Source organism: Gymnodraco acuticeps, unplaced genomic scaffold, assembly GCF_902827175.1.
Source record: "Gymnodraco acuticeps unplaced genomic scaffold, fGymAcu1.1, whole genome shotgun sequence".
Lineage (NCBI taxonomy): Eukaryota > Metazoa > Chordata > Actinopteri > Perciformes > Bathydraconidae > Gymnodraco > Gymnodraco acuticeps.
The window spans coordinates 3,245,924-3,266,321 of NW_022991375.1; the positions used below are offsets into that span (position 1 = coordinate 3,245,924).

Here is a 20,398-nt window from a genome sequence, read left to right on the forward strand (position 1 = left end):
GAGGCACAGATATAAGATCAATAATACACTTTATTTTAGGGCACCTTTCAAAGCATTCAATGTCACTTTAAAATACAATTTTAAAAAAATAAAATATATATGAGTGGCATTACAATACAAACATGTGTTGAGTAGGAATATATAAAAATGATATTCAAAGGAGCAATTCAAGTGAGTGAAGCCAGTTTGAACACATTATCTTTTAGGCTTGATTGAAAATAACATGTGTCTGACATGATCATATATGTGATATCATTACATTACTGTCATATAATTGCTTACTATTCGTGGTTATCAGACACTTAAACAACAGAGAAGGTTTTAAGAAATAGGACTATACCGACAAATCACATATTATCCTGTCATTGTCTGTTCTGTAGGAAGGAGGAATATAACAGAGTGGGACTGCACTCAAAAACGTAAGTGTATTCCAATACGAAGATTGTGACAGATCTGAGAAACGTGTCCTTAAAACGAGCCTCCTCGCAATTGTATGCACATTATTTATTCAGCCGTTTGCTGTTTAATCTGATATATCATTCAAAAGAGAGAAAAAAGCTTAGAAAAGGGTGAAAAAAGCTTAGAAAACGGCGAACGATCAATACAGGCGATGACGTCACCTTTGCGCGTCCCCGCGAACAGGGCTTCAACCTACGGCATAACACCGGCTCACTTTAATGCTGCGCTTCCATTACAGTTTAAGAACTGGGGTAGTTACTATAGTAACGCAGTGTAGGCGGAGCCGTGACGTCATCTTCAATGCGAGCCCCAGAAAAACAACACAGCCGTTAGCTCTTAGCCCTCAGAGCTCACAGCGCTTCATATCTGTTCAGAAACTAGACAAAAGTTAAACAAGTACAAACCACAGACTGCCTGTGTCATGGCGAATACAGTCGCTGGTTTATTTATGTCTGTATAGGCCGTTGTTGTGAGTGTGGACGGTCGGAGCATATATAACGTTAGCTTAGCCAAGCTCCATTTAGAAAACACGCATTTTAAAAGGGTTTTTCGCCTGCCGTCTGTCTGCAGACTTGTCAAAGCATTAATTCATGGTTTTTACTAACCGGTATCAGTATGTTGTTACTTCGGCATCATTTTGAAACGTGTATTACAATTAAATCACGGTCAAATATGTTCATCTTGTTGTAGTTGTAGCCCCCTTGCCAGCGATTCTCTCTCTAGTTTAGCATACTCAGCCCGACTCAGCCTGGTTGTTCCTGGCCCTAGAACCACGATTTTATGGGGCCAGAAAAACTGTGAAATAGGACCCGCTAGCCGATACTAGGCCAAGTGGAAACGCAACCAAAAACGGGCCCCGCACGGCTCGGCACGCTTAAAGCGAGCTACCCGCTGCAGTGGAAACGCGCCATTAGATGCTTCTTATGAGACTTGTGTTTTGTTTTGGTAAAAATAGTTTATCGTCAGTTAGCTGAGATTCTTCCCGTTAATCTGGTATAACACATTAATAGGTTCTTAAATATTAAGATGCCCTGAGACACAGTGTCGTGAAAAAAAAAAGACCCGCCGAGGGGGGTCTTTGGGGCTTAACAGGTTAAAATGACATTAGCTGCGCTGCCATACACCTTTGTGGTCAACAGATGATAAGATGTAAATGTACTTTTAGATTAGATTTTAGGTTCATGTAACTTAATAAAAACTGTCACATTAAAAACGTGCATTAATTACAGTGACATTACTTTAATAAAGCTCTCGTAAAATATGGCAATAGTATGCTTGGGGAAAATATATTTTGCTTGATGGACATCTTTTCCTTTGAGTCAGCAACAGAAGATAGGCAGATAAACATTAGTGACAAAGTTAATTGAATGCAACATGATTAAATTAGGCAGAAGCTCAGTGGTCAATATTAAGACGTGTTGTTCTTTGCTTGTAGCATTCCCTGAGTGTGATGAATAAAACACTGGAATATCGTCCCCTATTTGGCCCAAAACAACTGCTTAATATCGATCAGTACATTTTTCTCCTCATCAATCGTCATCAGACTCATCCTCGCTCATCAGTAGGGCAAACCTGTTGTTTATCTCCTCAGACCCTCTCCCCCCTCCCCTTCCTCCTCCTCTTCCCCCTCTCCCTCTTCCTCTCTCTCTCCTTCCCCGGCCTCCACCCCTCTTCCCCCTCCCTGCTGCTGAAGAGGAAGGATGGGTTTTGGAGTCGCGGCTCCTCACAGCGTCCAGCAAGGAGGAGTAAAGATGAACTGAAAAGGAACCCCCAGCTAGGAGGGATTCAGCAGCCTGGCCCCCTTTCAGGTACCTGAGCAGGCCGTGCACCAGAGTACCACTGTACAACCTGTAACACACACAGAGGGAGAGAAGGAATCCAATTACAATTTGTTTTCCACATGGTGGTATCTGCTAAAATGTTTTGTTTTACCATAGGTCCCTGATACAGATGAGGTAAATAGGATTACAAATATATATTTCTATGGAAAAATACGATAAAAAAAACCTTTAGCAAGGTACTGTTTTATACCAGGGTTCTAAATTATTCTTGATTTATTTTCAGTATATTTCAATGTATAAATGTATAAATCTGCACCAACAGAATTCAATCACAATAAGGGCACTGAACACATCTCCAGGGAAAAATATCTCAATACCTCTGCAAATAAAACCAAAACTAGCTGCATGGCCAGATCACACAGGTGAGAAAATGTAATTGTAATTTGGTTATACAACCCAATAAGTGCAAATGCCTCAACTGTCCTGGACGTGGTGGTGTCTTTCAAGACAATGATGAAAATGACAAATGTGGCAATGTGTAAATATTTGCTACAGTTTATAGCCTGTTTATAGCATTATTAAAGAAAAAGCACATTAGTTGCAGCTCTGGTTTTCATTGGTGGGCAATGTAATGCAATCTCTCATTGTGCCTTACCATGATATGTGGGGTTCAGGCAGTGGCAGCAGCAACAGCTGATTAAGACACAGCGCACTCCAGAGGCAGGCCTGCCATTGGCTAAAACTGTGAGCCGCTCCAACATCCAATCCACGTCGCTCCCCTGGCCTCACACGCTGCCGATCCAGCCCTGCGCACACTTGACGCTCCGCAGCCCAGTTTAGCTGTGGGTCTAAGATGACACATAGCAACAACATGTTTTTATATCCTAAAAAAAGAAGATGTTGCATTCTTTCCTTTTTTAATATTTTTTTTCTGTTTTTTAAATGCCAGTTGTGTATGCATGCTTTTTGCCTTGTTATTACATGACATGTCAGTGTTTGTAACCTGGTGTGATAGTAAAACATATACAACACAACTAACTGGCTTGTTGGTAGTGGGTAGCTCCAGGCTGGTTGTTCGAGGACAGCTCTCCGTAAATCATGCCCAGCACCAGAGCCTGCACCTGGGGCTGTGAGGGTTTTGGTGAGGCCACTCGACGCCAGAAAGCTATCACTGCTACAGCCAGCCTCAGGTGGAGAGGAACAGGAGCCAGGACAGACTGTTTCATCCCCAAGACATCTAACAGTACACCAAGACGAACCACCACAGGAGCCTGGATAAAAAATGACGGGATAAATAGGAAAGGTTTAATAAATCACATACACAATTTTCTTTAAAAACAACAAGTTCAACAAGAAAACATTATTTGTGTTGTCGTGTTTACCTGGCCAAGTGTATCTAGATGTACGGGGGTCCTGAGCCGATGTGCCTCTAGAATGTTTTTCTTTAAGTTCAGATCCACGCGGTCATACTCTTCGACACACATCGGGGAACTAGAGACCTGAGCATGCACTGTAGCTGCTGCACTATTGCTAAACCCTACATTTACCCCCTGTTGTGTGGGTAAGATGTCTCCCTGTCCCCTACCTCCGCCGACCTGACCACCTCTCTGCCCCCTTGCCCCTCTCCCACCTCTCGTACCTTGGTTGATTTTTTCTTGTGCCGTCATATCCTCTGCTTGGACATCTTGGCCTCTCTGCATTAATATCCCATATATAGCCTGGCGTATGTTGCTTGCACTGCAATGGCTGCTGGCTAGCTTGCTGTTCTCAACCTGTGGGATCAGAAGGACCCTGCGCATCACAATAGCATCTACCACCAAAGGAGCTAACCGTCCCTGCGCTGCAGCCAGCGACAGGCACTCTGGCATCACAGAGGACGGTCGTCCAGGAGCTGTCTTACCTCCAGAGAACCAGCCAGCCAAAGAGCTTTGAGGCGTGATGTGGTACTCTTGCATTCCTGCCCACAGCTGTGAACTGAGCCCACCTTTCTCTCCGCTCTTCCCCCTTGGTCCTCTATCTTTCTCCCCCATTAGCCTGCTCACTTCCTCCAGGGCCTCCCCCGGACTAGAAAAAGAAGACAGCCAGAGGAGAAGGCCCTCAATGCGGGAAGCGGGTGCTCTACCTTTGCCCCTGCCACCACCTTTCACTAAGACACCCGCATCTAACAGACCCAGGAGTGCATCAGCATCTTTTGGAGTGCCATAATCATTCCCCACCAGGACAGCAAATAAGGGTAGCAACTGCTGGTTCATGCCCCCATACAAGCGACAGATCCCGGTAGTGGTGTAGCAACGAGCCGAGATGTAGCGGTGAGAGGCTTTACCGTTCAGGTTGGTCCACTGGAAATAATGGAGTGGAAGATAACCACCTAGGGAAACAACAACAGCGAAACATCAAGTGAGATACTATCACTACCATTTATTACAATGGTCTTTTTGATTTTGTTAAGGTACAAGAATCCTGTTGCTACCCATACCTGGCAAGTCAAAGATATAAAAGTCGCTGTCATTGGTCAGGACTGGACATTTCCACTGGTGAGCCAAACATGCAATATCCCAGTCCGCCTCAGCTGGACACTGGACCAAAGGGACCCCTCTCTGAATGAGGACTTCAATGAAGACACTTCTTGTGAGGAGGGGGAGGACAGAGCCATGGCGGCCGTGGGAGAGACTGTCTGCCTCTTTTATCTTGGACTGCAGACGCTGGCGCAGCGTAGGAAACTTCTTGTCACTGGGGTCAATTCCTTATCACAACAAACAAAGAAATGTAATTAAATGTTTATGGGTGTGTCAACTGAAGAAAAACCTATTATTGGAGCAGGTTTAAAAATAACTTGTTGATCTATTTTAAACAAAAATGAGCATGATGCTTTGACTGAGCATCCCACAATATCCTGTCATTTACTTGAGTTTCCTATAAGAATGACCTGAGTGCATCCTTACCTCCATCCAGAACAACATATGGCTGGATGTTACAGGCCTCCAATGCAGAGAGGAACTGGGAGAGCAGGCAAGTAAATGCATCATAGTCCCCTCCGTGCTGCTGGTCCAAACCATAGTTAAAGTAGAGGCGGAAAAACAGGCTGCAGCCATCAATAACCAGGCGGCTGTCCCTGAACTTCACATCTTGGAGAAAGTTTCTGTTGCCTTCCACATAGGTGGTCAGACCATGTACACCCATGGGGTCTCAGGGCCTAGGAAGACATGGAGTGAGAAGATGTTACTCACTGCTGGTGACAGACTATTGTAGCCTGTCTGGTCTGAGGGTGTATGCAGTCTGCGGTTTGAATGCGACGGGAACAAATCATCATGTGATCGACAGATAGCTGGAAATATGTTTTTTCAAAGGAATTATGAGGGTCGATACAACACAAAACGGAAAGTACTGCAACAAAACAATGCAGATAATAAACAAAATGCCGGACATTTCCCTACAAGTGTTAGAAAATCAATCTTGGAACGAGACATTGCAACATACAAGCTGTAACTTACCGATGTCAAATTGCTTCACTTCTGTTTACATGTCTTGCGTACTTATTTCCTTGTTATGTTGTACTTCAAAATAAAGCTCCCTTGGCGTGTATTCTGCATAAAAAAAGTGCAGTAAGACGATGACTGCTGAATCAAAACGGGCTCAATTAAGTTAAAAAAACAACAACGTGAAAATGAAATACATTTAATTATTCAAAAATAGGAAACCATGCCGAACAGCCACAATCTCGCTGCGTCTCGCGAGATAAATCGAGAACGCAAAAGCTAGCAGGCGCGCTAGCCAGTTTTGTTCTTCTGTAAGAGATTTATCTCGTTTTATTATGGCCACAATGTCCGGAGGAACAAACCTCGGCATTCCCGGGGCAAGACTAGCCAGCTCCGGAACTTCCGCACACCGGAAAAAAGACAGCAGTCCGTCCGCTAGGTTCTGGGAGAGTCCGGAGACTTTAGCCCAGCTGGAGGTGGTGCGACAGTGGATCGGGAAGCACTACAAAAAGGTAGCTAGCTGGTTAGGAAGCTAAAGCTAGCCGCCCCCTGCTAGCTTGTCCAATGGCTCAGACTGTAAACAAACGTCTCATGCTGCATAACGTTACGTTTATACTGCCCAGCAGGATGTGTGTGATAAAGTTAATAAGTGCTTCATCTATTTACAATAATGCATGCAAAAGATGACATGCAAATGTAGCCAAATCCTAGAGGAAAAACAGTATAAATACAACGGTGAACTGGCTAGACTATCGTAGAAAGCAGTAGGTTGCATTGAAGCATTTTAACGAATAATTGTCCTTGTCATATAACTTTCAATATTTGTGTGCGTGTCAGTATGTGCTGGTGGATGCTCCTTCGTGTCAGGCTCTGGCTGCAGTCACCCTGCAGCTCCTCCAGTTCCAAGAGGATGCGTTTGGCAGACAAGCGACCAGCCCTGTTCTCACCAAACTGCCTGTGAGTCCCTCTCTCTCTGTCATTGAAATAATTGTCATAATTCAGTCCGAGTAATCTAAATCTACAATACCTAATTGTGTTGTTGTTTCCAAAGTTTCAATCCTTTATGATTAATGTTGAGTTAATATAGTGTTTTTGCAGGGGTAGAGATCATTATTTAATTGCATCACAATGTATAATTAAATGTGTTGGGAATTGGGTACATACATTTGTTTAACTACAATATAAATACAATTCTGCATTAATTCTGCCTTTTTAAGCAGTCATATTCTAGTTGAACATTGCTTTCTGGAACGAGGCACAAAATATTTTCACTATACGTTGTACTGTGTATAATATGACACATTTGAAAAGTCTTGAAATAGTATTAGCATAACAAAGGATATAATAACACAGTAAATCTCAAAGCTTCTTTCAATTTAAATGGGAAAATAGTTATGTGACAAATAATCTTGCAAGATAGCTTAAAGACATCCAGTAAAAAAATCGGCTGTTAATTTGACAATTTCCCTGCAGGCACAAAGCTTCCTGGACCTGCGACCAGCGGGTGGACTCTGCCACATTCTTGGCACTGCCTACAAGTTTAAGGCAGAGCAAGGCTGGTGAGTGACATGCCAAACATTGCCTTTTTTCACCAGAAATGTTATTTAAATGTAATCTCTTCCCTTACATATTTTTACAGGCGTAGGTTTGACTTGCAGAATCCATCAAGAACTGAAAGGAATGTTGAGATGTTTGGTGCCATTGGAATATCACTGATCCAGGTGACACAGACATGCACATGAATACACACAGACACAAACACACACAACTATCAGCCTAACAGGGACCACTAATGAACAAATTGTTTTGTGTGCGTCTACAGAACAATGGTATGTCACTGCCTGTTGTATATGTGGACCCTACGCTGGACCAGGAGCTGGTTAGCAGACTTACAGATGTGATCGCTAAACACCAGGTAAAGTGCTGCAGAGGGGAGTTAATTATGAGCAGACAAGAGCGTAAGCCAGACTGATGTAGGAGAACAGGTTTATAGCTTGCTGTATTCTTAGACAGAAACATATGAAACTAAGCAAAGCTCTCATAATGTAGTTCGATATAAGTGCAACAGGGTAACAGTTTGTTCTTACACAGGGTACGCTCACTGAGGACCGAACGCTCGCCAGTCACCACATCTACCCCTCACCTGCTTCTAAAGAGGAAGGTCAGTAACAGTTTGTACATGAATGTGTGTTTGTTGTCTTTTTAGGTGCTTGTTCAAATGTAACTTGATACATTTGTTCATACACTTGTATTTTCAGATGAATGGATGCGTCCTGTCATGAGGAAAGACAAACATGTTTTGGTACACTGGGGCATGCACCCTGACAGGTAATGTATGAGCACACACACACACACACACACAGATGCTTATACACAAACAAACACAATGCTAACCCTTTTTGTCTTTCTTGCTACTCTGATACAGTTATGACAGTTGGCTGTCCTCAAGTGATGTTGAAGGAGAGGTTGAAGAGCCACCACATTCAGAAAAGCCGTGGCGGGTTAGTACTTCAGCACACCTACAAAAACGTGATGCTGTACCACGCTAAATACTTAATTACACAACACAGTGTTCACTTTATTTACTGTATCATAAGTCTCAATTTTACTGGAATTTGGTTATATCATGATCTTCAGCTGAAACTCAAAGTCCTTTAGAAAATATTCAATTTTTTTCCACTTTTTATAAAAATACACATATCAATGTTACTACAGGGGTGACCGGTCTTGTACAGCACTGTATGACCTCTTGTGCGCATTAATAATAATTGTGTCTGGTGTGTGCGCTCCAGGTCCATGCTGGCTGGGTTCTGGACACGGATGTTTTCAACGAGTGGATGAACGAAGAAGACTATTGTGTGAATGAGAGGAATGTAGCTATCATTCTGCGCCGGCGTATTCACCTCAGAGACGAGCAGGTTTGTGTGATTTTGTTTCTGGTCAGCAGGGTTTTTTAAGGGAAAGGCAATTATCAATAATTTGATTTTCAGTTTCCTGGTTGAAAATGAAGGCAACAGCCAACCAGGAGACCTTCCTTTTAATATTACTAAGAGTCTTGATGTATGATATTACATCTTATGGTGCTTGATGTCTCCTTTTTCTAAGTTTCTCACCACCCTCTGTTTCAGGACTCCAAACACACCCCTTCAAAAAAGAGAAGACGCTCCATCTCTCCTCCCTCTGAAGGCAGGAAGAAGGGAAAGAAGGGGTGAGAAACATTTGTTTTAACCCAACAGGAGGGTATACTTTTGCCATTTTCAGGTGAAGTGTCGGCATTGATTCTTGTCTGTGTGCAGGCGAAGGCGTGGACCACAGGAGGAAGAGCCAGAAGAAGACTTGACCAAAGACATGGAGGACCCTACCCCTGTCCCTAACATGGAGGAAGTTATTTTACCCAAGAATGGTAAAACATTACAAAACAGTGACTTACAAATGTGTCCCAAAAACGTAGAGCATTTTGTCTCTAAACCTTTTTCCCATGTTCTCATAGTCAACCTGAAGAAGGACAGTGAGAATATTCCTGTCAAAGGAGGGACCATGGCTGACCTGGGTAAGAAAAGTGTAATAGCTGATGTTAAAGGAGATATATAAAGCATGTGTTTTCTATCTAAAACACTTTTTGTGTATTCGCCTTGAGTTTTCACCCATTCTCATTTGTCTTTTTCAGATGAACTGGAGGAGGATTTCCCAGGAAGGGTAAACATGATTTTATTTTTCACAACCAAGATGTTTGTGTAAATACATAAGGTCCGGGTATTCTGTAGCAATTATCAGTCTATTTTTAGGATGATGTACATGTAATCAGTGTGTATGTGTGCGCCTAGGAAGATGAGGAGGGAAGAGGGGATATACATCGGCTTTCAGAAGGAGAAGACAACACCACAGAACAAACACATCACATCATAATACCGAGCTACACGTCTTGGTTCAATAACAACAGGTGATAAAATCCCCCTCAAACTAATACTCCAACTTAGCTTTCTTCTGTCCAAACTTCATAATTGAACCCCAAACAACCTTTCCATCCATATATTCCAGCGTTCACTCGATAGAGAAACGTTCGTTGCCTGAATTCTTCCATGGAAAGAACAAGTCAAAATCACCAGAAATGTGAGTACTGCAGACATCCAGACGTTACCGCTTAGGTTCATCTGTTGATAAAGATTAGAGAGATTATATCTCACTTTAAAACATGGATTTTCCTGTGCCCTTCAGCTACCTGGCATACCGTAACTTCATGATCGACACTTACCGGCTCAACCCCCAGGAATACCTCAGCTCAACGTCCTGCAGACGCATCCTCACTGGAGACGTCTGCTCTGTCATAAGGTATAACTGTGTGTGTGGGCGTTTCCATCCGTGTATTGTCTGCTGCATCTGCTACATTAACTGTGGTATGTGGGTGTTCTGTAAAAGAAAAATGCTAAATAATTAAATCTGTTGCTAATAAAACATGTGGTACGCGGTGAACCTAATGCATCAGCTTTTATTTTGAATACATGACACATGCTGGAGTTGTCAATGTGTTTATATTGTGTCATCTGTGTGGGCAGTTTTAAAGCAGCAAAATGGTTAATGAAAATGTATGTTTTTTTGTGTCCAGGGTTCATTCACTTTTGGAGCAGTGGGGTTTGATTAACTACCAGGTGGATGCAGAGAGCAAACCCCTGCCCATGGGACCCCCACCCACCCCTCATTTCAATGTATTGATTGACACACCGTCCGGGCTGGCCCCACTTCAACACAAACCCCTGCAGGTAAACACACACAGAAAACATGACAACAGCTCCGTGCAAATGTGAAAGAAACGCACATTTGAACTGAATGAAATGCCTCCTCATTAACTCTGCCACTGGCTTTGCTCTCGCAGGTGTCGGCCTCGCAGAACATGTTGTTTTTCCAGGAAAAGAGCAGAGAGAAGCCTTCAGAATGCCAGAACTTTGGTCTGCGCTCCGACATCTACACCAAGAAAATCCCTAAGGTCTCAAACAGAAACAGCACAAACACTTTGTTCATTTGTTTTAAAAAATATGTATTTGACTATTCTCTCATTTCACCAATTTCTCTTATTAGGAATTTTAAAAGTGTTGGTTCGAATGATTCTAAAATGATTCCTATGACATGTGCTTCAGACTAAAGGAGTATCAGGAAGAGAATGGACGGAGCAAGAGACGCTCTTGCTGTTAGAGGTAAGACAACATTTCTTTGGGGTTTCTTTCAAAGACCTTACACATGATGGCTTCCTTTTTTGCAAATGGAAATTGCTTTTTTTATTTTTCATTTCAATCTTTATTTCGAACAGATTAAAAAAATAACAAATGTGAAAAACAGAATACCGTATTGTTAAAATAGTATTTATCCACATTCATGATAATATTTATATATTCAACAAAAAAAGTCTTCATATTAATAATAATATCAACACGTAATGAAATAAGACCCCACGGTTTGACGATTGATAGGTGTGTGGGCTTTCATTTTGACACACAGAACAATGTTATAATAAACATACATACTGTATGTTAAATGGATATATCCGCCTTCTTTCATTTATCTTTTCATTCCCACAACAATATACATAAAGAAATGGCATATTTTGGACATATTTCGAATGGTGATTAATCATGATTAATTAATTTTTAAGCTGTGATTAATCTGATTAAAAATGTTAATCGTTTGACAGCCCTACATACATATACAATACTTTCTCATCTTCAATCACCTCTCTTCATTCTCATAGTTTTTTATTAATTAGTAATTTACCCAAAGTGGTTGTTCTCACTCTTACCTGTTCCTCTATCCTTCTCTCTAAGGCCTTAGAGGTATACAGAGATGACTGGAACAAAGTATCTGAGCATGTGGGCTCCAGAACGCAGGATGAGTGTATTCTCCACTTCCTCCGCCTGCCGATAGAAGACCCTTACTTAGAAGACTCCGCGGCTTCCCTCGGCCCACTGGCGTACCAGCCCGTGCCTTTCAGCCAATCAGAAAACCCTGTCATGAGCACCGTGGCCTTCCTGGCCTCTGTGGTGGACCCTCGGGTGGCATCATCTGCAGCTAAGGCCGCACTGGGTGAGCGGACTGATGGAGGAGTGTTAGAGTAGTGTGTAGGTCAGGGTGTGGTTGTGAGATGGTTTAGTATGTGTGTATTGACTCTGTTTTTGTCTTCAGAGGAGTTTTCCAAAGTGCACGAGGAGTCGCTGGATAAGATCTCTGAAGCGTCCAACCAGCCTGACAAAACAGGTAACACATATTCACACACACGTGAAGCAGGGTTTCCGCTAGGATTTTTTCTTGCCGGTCAAATGTCCGGAAATACTTTATTTTACCGGACAAATTTGAAACTTACGGTCATGTTTAAATAATAATAATAATTGTGTAGCAGAGTTTCCGTTAGCAGGTAATTACCGGACTATGACCGGATATGCTGATGTTTAAAACTCAGTTAATGGGGCTCTTTTTAATATTGCTCCTGACATGAAGATGTTTCTCGTTGCTGTCCACAATGCATATCTTATTCTGTCTTTCTCCGTTTTTCAGAATCAATGGAAGTAGAGAAAATTGAAACAAACTCCACCCCCCTTCAGGTGAAACAGCAATAAGAGCTTAGAGTTTTATTGTGTCTGCTGGTGAGTCTAGTGGCTAACTGTGTGTGTGTGTGTGTGTGTGTGTGTGTGTGTGTGTGTGTGTGTGTGTGTGTGTGTGTGTGTGTGTGTGTGTGTGTGTGTGTGTGTGTGTGTGTGTGTGTGTGTGTGTGTGTGTGTGTGTGTGTGTGTGTGTGTGTGTGTGTGTGTGTGTGTGTGTGTGTGTGTGTGTGTGTGTGTGTGTGTGTGTGTGTGTGTGTGTGTGTGTGTGTGTTGTGTGTGTGTGTGTGTGTGTGTGTGTGTGTGTGTGTGTGTGTGTGTGTGTGTGTGTGTGTGTGTGTGTGTGTGTGTGTGTGTGTGTGTGTGTGTGTGTGTGTGTGTGTGTGTGTCCCAGGTTCCTTTAAGGACAGATGGGCTCAAAGTGGAACCCAGTGTGGCCAATGTGACGGGAGAACTAGTCAAAAGCGAAAATGCTGAAAATATACTTGCAGAGGAGGGAGACGGAGGTATGTTAATTTTTACAGTATACAAATTGACTGTGTCTGTTATTAAAGAAATTCTCTCCTTGATCCAGTAAGGGTAGATGATGACGAGAGCTTTGATCAGGCAGACGTGGATGAGGGGAGGTTGTTGGAGCAGGATCTGGTGGATGGCAGCGTTGTCACGGCAGCAGCTGCTGCTCTTTCCTCCGCTGCCACAAAGGCCAAGGTAAAGCCCGCCCTATCACAGGGACGTGAAGTGAAGAAAATGGTTGTCATTTATAAAAAATAAAAAGCAGGTCTGCAGCTGTTTCTAAGCAACTCGACATGCACCATCTTAGAGAGGATTTATTTTCATTTACGTGTGTAAAATTAAACAGACGAAATGTTGTTCCTTTCAGCCCCGGAAATTATAAAACAAATATATCTAATACTTAGACCTGCAAATAGAATTGAGTATTTTTTATTTTGGATTTTCAGCATGTCTGACAGATAAGAGACAGGGATTATTTTAAATAATACAAATACATGATAAGTGATTCAAATTGGCTTTGATTCAAAATGAGTATTTTATTGTAACCCAGGGAGCTATGAGAGTCTTGCTGCGGAAGAGTCTCGTCATTTATTTTCTCTCCCACACCTTACCACGCTCTGTCACACCCAATGTATTCTACCCTCCTCTCACCTCTTATCTTTTCCTTCCTTCCTCTGTGTTGTCCCTCTTATCTTCACCTCTGCTACTTTCTTCATTCCCTTCTTTCTAAACCAGGTCCTTACTCATTTATGGTGTCCATTTCCTTCCAACATTTACCTGCTTTTAACTTTCTCCATGTTTGCCTCATTTGTTTGCAGCACCTGGCAGCAGTAGAAGAGAGGAAGATCAAGTCCCTGGTGGCTCTGCTGGTGGAGACCCAGATGAAGAAGCTGGAGATCAAGCTGAGACACTTTGAGGAGCTGGAGACCATCATGGACCGAGAGAAAGAGGCTGTGAGTGAACATCTGCTGCTCTCAGTTTTTTGCAACATGTCCAGTAATCTGTGCGTATCATTCATACTTTTTGTCTTTGTGTATCTTACAGCTGGAGCAGCAGCGGCAGCAGCTCCTCTCTGAGAGACAGACTTTCCACACCGAGCAGCTCAAACAGGCAGAGATCAAGGTTCGCCAGCAGAGGGAGCAGCAGGCGCAGCCGGGATACACCGGGCAGCCAACAGGTGACCCCACAGACACCGACCAATAATCAAACACCCTCTAAGACAGGGGCGTCAAACTCATTCTAGTTCAGGGGCCACATACAGCCAAATTTGATCTCAAGTGCGTCGGACCAGTAAAATCATAGAATAATAATAAAAACTCCTTCCCCTTTTGTTTTAGTGCAACAACATGTACATTTGGAGAATGTCCACATTTAATTAACTATCTTTTTTAAAAACACTTTGAACAATCTGACATTTCTTAAGAAGAATAGTGCAATTTTAACAAGTTCATGCCTCAGTTTATCCTTTTCACTTGTTCACGACAATGTACAGATTACAGTGTATCTACATAGACACAAAACACTTAGACACAGGTATCTGGAGCTGAACAACATAGTATTTTACTTTATGATCAAAGCAACTTGTCAAGATCTGAAATGATTTTACATTAATTTCCACATCTATGTAGCAGGGTTTCCGTTAGCCGGTAATTACCGGTTTTTAGCTGGTAACATTTATTAAAAACCGGTAAATTCAAAACCTACCGGTCAAAATGTCTGGTAATAATTAGGGATGCTCCGATAGATCGGCCGCCGGTCATTATCGGCCGATATTCACTCTTAATAGTTTGATCTGTGCCCTCTATAAAGGCCGATCAGGAGAGCTGGATCTGATCGATATGGACATAAACGCGAGTGAAGTATAACCGGACACGCGAGAGAGATCAGATCAGCTGCTGAGTCTGACCGAGACACGCAGCTCTGCATAATCACCTGAAGCCCCGCCCACTGTTTAGCGAGCTGCAGGAGCTGCATGAGAAACTGACGGGCTGTCTGTCAGGAGAGAGAGAGAGAGGATTCGTTTCTCCCCTGTTATTATTCAAAGTTGATGTAAACTTTTGAATAATGTACGTTATCTACTACAAGTAGTTAGTTTGAATGTAGTAATTATGTTGTTTGTGGAATAATTTATTGAAAAATGAATCTGAATTTTTCGATCTGTTACGATTATAAACTGAAGCAATATAAAAATGAGCCCCGTGAACTGAGTTTTAAACATCAGCATATCTGCTCATAGTCCGGTAATTACCTGCTAACGGAAACTCTGCTACACAACTCTTATTATTATTAGTGAAATATGACCGGTAAGTTTCAAATGTGTCCGGTAAAATAAATTCTGCCCGGACATTTGACCGGCGAGAAAAAATCCTAGCGGAAACCCTGCTATGTAGTAAACCTGACCAACTGAATTGACACACCACCATACAAACTTAAGTGGTAACTATTAAGGAAGAAGGTCACGTTATCCCCCTGCCTTGTAAATGTATCAACTTGCAGTTAATGTCTTCTCTGCGATGTTTACACTTTGCAAAGTCATCCGTATGTTTGACACACCTGCTTTAAGATTAACCCTCTGAGAACGCAATGAAACGAGTCAAGTGTGTTTACTTCTTGTCTGTTAAATTATTGTTTGTCCTATATCTGTGGTTCTCTCCATACTGCAGCTGTGCCTCCTGCTTCAGCTCAGCCCATGCCCAACAGGATGATTCCTGGTGGAGTAAACGCCCAGACAATGGCTCCTCGACATCCTGGAGCTCCCAATGGCATGTGTGAGTAATAGCTTATAGCAATAGCTTTAACTGGATGTTTTATGTTTTTTTTTTTAGCATGTTCTGATTCTGTGGGTGTGATCTTCTTCTGTCACTGTCTCAGACCCGTCCTCTCAGCCTGATGGGATAGCACCAGCTCAGCCGGGCCCTCCAGCAGCCAGTCACAACTGAACAGACCAGAACAACAAAATGCACACATACCAGTCCTCCTATGTCCGAGAAGATTCAAGGAACACCGGCAGAAATGTTCAGTAACAATTAAGAAGTTTAATAACGTAACTATTCTGTACTAGTCACATGTTTATAGACACACAAGCACATGGACGCAGTTAATGTGTAATTTGGTCAACGGCTCAGTCCGTCTTATATCTGTGAATTATTTGTGCTCTGCCGTCAGAGTTGAGAAATCTGAAGATTTAACTCAACTCATTAAAGTTGTTTTACATGAAACCAAATGTATCTCTTGTTCTTGTCTAGCTTTTATTCAGTGTGTGTCTGAGTGTGCACTGGTGAAGAGCGATTTGGGTTTTAGATCTTTGTATTGAGGAACTGTTTCAAAGGCTTGTTTGAGGGTAGTTTGTTGCTCACAGATGAAATAATATCGAAAGTCTAAACCATCCTTACAATCCAATCCATTTGATTTCTACAGCACATTTAAAAACAACAGAGTTGAACAAAGTGCTGTACATCAACAACTATATAAAAAACATAGCATAAATACATGAAAAACAGACAGGACATGAAACAAATGTAAAACACGAGACGATGAAACCAGATCAGAAGCCACAGACTGAAAAACTCCTACATGACGTAAAAACAATACAAAACACTAGTAAGATAAAAACCCAAATTTAAAAGCACAAGTGTCACCTGGCCTGTAAATGCCACGGAAATGAAGTGGGTTTTTAAACGAGATTTAAAAACAGGCAGAGTTGGAGCAAGTCTAACCTGGAGGGGTAATTCGTTCCATAACTTTAGAGCTGCAACAAAACGCTCTGTCTCCTCGCTGCTTTAACCTCGATTTAAAGCAGACCTCAGTGACAAAAAAAGGTGGTTAAAGCCTTATGTCATAAAAAAGGACAAACATTTGAGTGTGTGCCCCCAGTAGTTGGACAACATAAAAATGTCAACCTATCTTCCCTGTGTTATTTAGATGTGTAGTTTTTGTGACAATACAACAAAAGATCCTTTCGGTCTGAGCCACTTTGACACTTTGCGTTGGTTTGGTCTGAATGTGTCTATTATGAGCACATCGACCTTAACCAACATTTATTTTCATCGTGTATTAATATTGCAAGAAGAGGAGATGCTATAGAAACTGCTCAGTGCCAGACCCATGTGGCATGTCAGAGCAAAGATACAAGAACAACCTTTTATTGTGTTCCTGGCGGCTGATTCCTGGTTCCCTTCACGGATCAAAGGCCAAGTGTGAGTATTAAATTGCATTGAATCCACAACGTTCTATTTTGAGCACGTTAGTGACATTCAGCGCAATCACTCCAATGACCATCTTTATAAAAACTGAACGACGTGTAAGAAATTTGAAGAGGAGATACAGAAATACATTTTTCTTATCTAGCTTCAAAACTTTCATATACAATGTATGACTTGACTAATTTGTTACAAACTAGATTCAATAAGTTATTGAGGAAACAATATGGGTGAAAACATGGTAAACACAGACTTATTCTGTAAACTCTTTGGTCAGTGCAAAGAGATTATTAGTTATTGTCACAACTTCATGAAATTGAATTATGTGTTGCTTTCATAGCCGCTCCAAAAGATCAAACCTTAATTTCAGAGCAGAAACAGGCATGTTTCCGATGTATTCACTGACAGCATAGCCATATAGTAGTAGACATATTTATACACAGGATTGCATTCTTCTGGACTTCCTGTTGGATTAGAATCCTCCTCTTGAGTAAAGCCTTTTGTTTGTTTCAGCAGTTGTTGCTTGGCTCCGGTGAGATGACAGTTGTCTTGTCGAATTCATTCCACTGACAGTAAGTTATCAGTATAAAAGCAATTTTTGGGTGTTTCTTGTATCCATTCATTTTAGAATCACAGTCTTAAATCTGCCTTAATCCAATAAATGATGATACGCAGTGAAAAAAAAAAAATGTAAGTTTACAGACAATAAAACGAAAGTCTTTTAACTTTTCCACTAAACAGTTTTGATTAAACAACTTGACTGAACTCAAAAACGTTATGTAAAAAAAGGACATTGAAACCATAATTTCCCCAAATATGTGACTAACCACAGAGAAGAATGACCACAGTGGCAATATATGTATACTATTGCTTTGGTACCTTTTTTTTTTTTTAACTATCTGTCACTTTATCACTCAACTATATATATGCACCCTATCCCCTTTAGTACCAAAACCCCATTTACAGAACCCAGCTAAAGCCATCCTTGATCATCTATTGCTCTCTTAATAGCAATATTCCAAGAAAATATGTAATGTGAAGTTGTATGTTTGGTTCCTATTAACGGGGCGTCTCAATCTATTGGTTGAGCATATCATTTATATATTTAACTCTTATGAGAACTAGATTTGTGGGATGCATTAACATCATTCGGTTTAGTAAGCCCTTTGAAAATAGACTTCATTATACAAAGGCCACGTCCTTAGTGTTTCTTCTGATAATAACTTATTTGGCACCTAAGACAGTCGTGCTTCTAAACACCATGCCAGAGTGCGCTCAGTCAGAATGAGTAATTTTTGAACAAGATACTTAAACAAAATGTGTCCTATACTAAAGATAAGTAGAGTCTCAAACTTTCTTGATGCATAAAGATAAAACTTTAAACTACTTTGTGCTTTCCTTCAGATAGTATTTTCCCAGGGCAGCAAGTTTGCATGTAACAATAGATCAAAGGGTGTGTTCAAAGTGCAGTTATTGCAGCTATTTAGTCAGATAAAAATAGTCTGCCATCTTTGGTTTTATTGTCAAGCTTCCATTTATATTTTCACAGGTAAATATAGAGGACTAAATGATCCTCTATAATCAGGTCCCTTTTTGGCTTTTCTTTTCCCTAAAAAAATAAAACAAATGATAATAACCAATATTGTGATAGTCTTACATGTTTAGGCATTTCAATTAGAAAGTAGGTTATTATTTCATCAGACTTTACCAGCATTTTGTTATATCACTTACCACCATTTTGTATGCGACAACTCCCACTACTCCTATAATGGCAGTAGTGGAGGTTAAAGTCAAACCTGCAAATACAATTTTCAGCCCTTCGATCCCAACGATGAAAGAACAACTTTCCCTGAAAAGGAATGAAAAACAGTCAGCATGTGTCCTCATGATTTGATTTATGCCATGACATTTGGTAGAGACATTTATGTTCCCCTCACGATGACAACTTTGGTCATGGTTTGACATTTTAGCAACATTTTAATTTGTACTTTAATGTAAGCCTGTGACCAATAACCTGCAAAACTACTTACAATCTCATCGTATAATTACTTACAAGGTCAAAGTCATCCTGGAACCCTTATTTCTCTCTTCTCAGAAGTTGCTCTTCTCTGGGAACGGTTTGTTCAGATTTAATTTGCAGCTTTGTATTTAGTTTCGGTTGTGTTTAAACCCTCCCTTCTTTCCTGTGGGCCTGCAAAAGAAGGGCATGAGGCTGGGTTACAATTAATTTGAAACACCAATGGTTACAACACATTGATTAGACCATGTTTTCCATATTCCAACAATTGTGGAGAAAGTTTTTCTACCTAAAGTAGCAATACCACAGTGTAGAAACCAACATCTAATACAAGTCAAATCTGTCCTGTTGTTATGAAATGTCAAATGAAATTATAGGTTTTTAATACGCAAAAGGTATGCCTATATGTTTGTATTGACTAATTTATGGACTCAAAGTTATGTTTATTGTACAATGCTGTAAGCTTACAGTATATAATGAATGTGCCATGGTGGAAAAATACTGCTAGACAATGACTTTCAGTTTCATTCTTCCTCATGAAAGAAAGAAAAACATTCCCACCAGATGTCCTCAGGCCAATGTTGAAAGTGTGGTTGTTCATAATGCACAATTTGTAAAAATCAATATAAGGTTAAAGTTGTGTACACTGTTAGCTAACTTGCAAATCTCAAATTTAAATAGACACAAATTCCAAAGACAAAACAGAACTGAATACTACTTTATTCCATGTTGGGTTTATTTTATTTTCATCATCTCATTATAGTGCATATAATGAAGCCACAATCTTGTAATAAATCTCCAGTGATGACTTATACAGTGGAATGACAACTGCTTGACAAAGTGCTCTGCAAACGTGAAAAGGTTTAATGTCATATCATATACAATAACAATATTATGCAATAATGCGATGTGCCCAGTGCTACATTTACATGGTCTGCGAATATGCTTATGTGCAGCTCACTATTAACGTGACATACAGTGTTTTCATTGGTCTGATTACCTTAACCAGCACAGGAGAGAAGTAAAGATGTCTGTATGCACCTTGCTGTTTGAATCATTGAAAAGCTTTGTCATCACCTAGTGGCGGCACAGTTCCCTTTAGTTTATTTTCTGTATCTATCCAGCAAATTGACGCCCCCCCTGTTATCATCTTAAACTGTCAATCTTATGCTGAGTCAGTAGAATGAGCTTTTGGATGATTTATAATACTGGAAGTTAAAATAAGGAAATTAATTAGATTAAAGGTTAGACTAAAAAATGATAAAGTGTAGGCTATTTTTATGTTTTTAGAGACCTACTTTTGTGACTGTGATGTGTCACCATTGTGCAACATGCAGTCTTGAATCTTTATGGATGTGTAATTGAAGTC

The 20,398-nt window shown here is 41.0% G+C and overlaps 2 protein-coding genes and 1 long non-coding RNA gene across 3 annotated transcripts; 1 reads left to right on the top strand and 2 right to left on the bottom strand.

Annotated features, from left to right (window-relative positions):
* Positions 1 to 1,678: 1,678 nt before the first annotated feature.
* Positions 1,679 to 6,334, bottom strand: aste1b (asteroid homolog 1b). Its single transcript, XM_034240864.1, has 8 exons — positions 6,079 to 6,334; positions 5,732 to 5,824; positions 5,183 to 5,433; positions 4,717 to 4,983; positions 3,623 to 4,608; positions 3,280 to 3,511; positions 2,896 to 3,088; positions 1,679 to 2,307 (listed from the first exon to the last, which is right to left on the bottom strand). Exons 3-8 carry the CDS (start codon positions 5,418 to 5,420, stop codon positions 1,989 to 1,991), a joined length of 2,235 nt encoding a protein of 744 aa, XP_034096755.1. The 5' UTR covers positions 5,421 to 5,433; positions 5,732 to 5,824; positions 6,079 to 6,334; the 3' UTR covers positions 1,679 to 1,988.
* On the top strand, positions 5,959 to 16,040 carry smarcc1b (SWI/SNF related, matrix associated, actin dependent regulator of chromatin, subfamily c, member 1b). Its single transcript, XM_034240863.1, has 28 exons — positions 5,959 to 6,228; positions 6,554 to 6,673; positions 7,190 to 7,275; positions 7,356 to 7,437; positions 7,539 to 7,631; positions 7,808 to 7,877; positions 7,975 to 8,044; positions 8,142 to 8,217; positions 8,509 to 8,634; positions 8,845 to 8,924; positions 9,013 to 9,119; positions 9,207 to 9,266; positions 9,384 to 9,412; positions 9,541 to 9,656; positions 9,755 to 9,826; positions 9,932 to 10,045; positions 10,320 to 10,473; positions 10,587 to 10,697; positions 10,849 to 10,905; positions 11,530 to 11,788; positions 11,888 to 11,959; positions 12,257 to 12,303; positions 12,695 to 12,806; positions 12,875 to 13,008; positions 13,632 to 13,766; positions 13,858 to 13,990; positions 15,477 to 15,581; positions 15,685 to 16,040. Exons 1-28 carry the CDS (start codon positions 6,052 to 6,054, stop codon positions 15,750 to 15,752), a joined length of 2,865 nt encoding a protein of 954 aa, XP_034096754.1. The 5' UTR covers positions 5,959 to 6,051; the 3' UTR covers positions 15,753 to 16,040.
* A 1,428-nt stretch (positions 16,041 to 17,468) lies between these two features.
* LOC117562825 lies at positions 17,469 to 19,196 on the bottom strand. Its single transcript, XR_004571628.1, has 3 exons — positions 19,066 to 19,196; positions 18,744 to 18,861; positions 17,469 to 18,621 (listed from the first exon to the last, which is right to left on the bottom strand). It is a non-coding gene; the product is annotated as an uncharacterized LOC117562825 (long non-coding RNA).
* Positions 19,197 to 20,398: the final 1,202 nt, after the last annotated feature.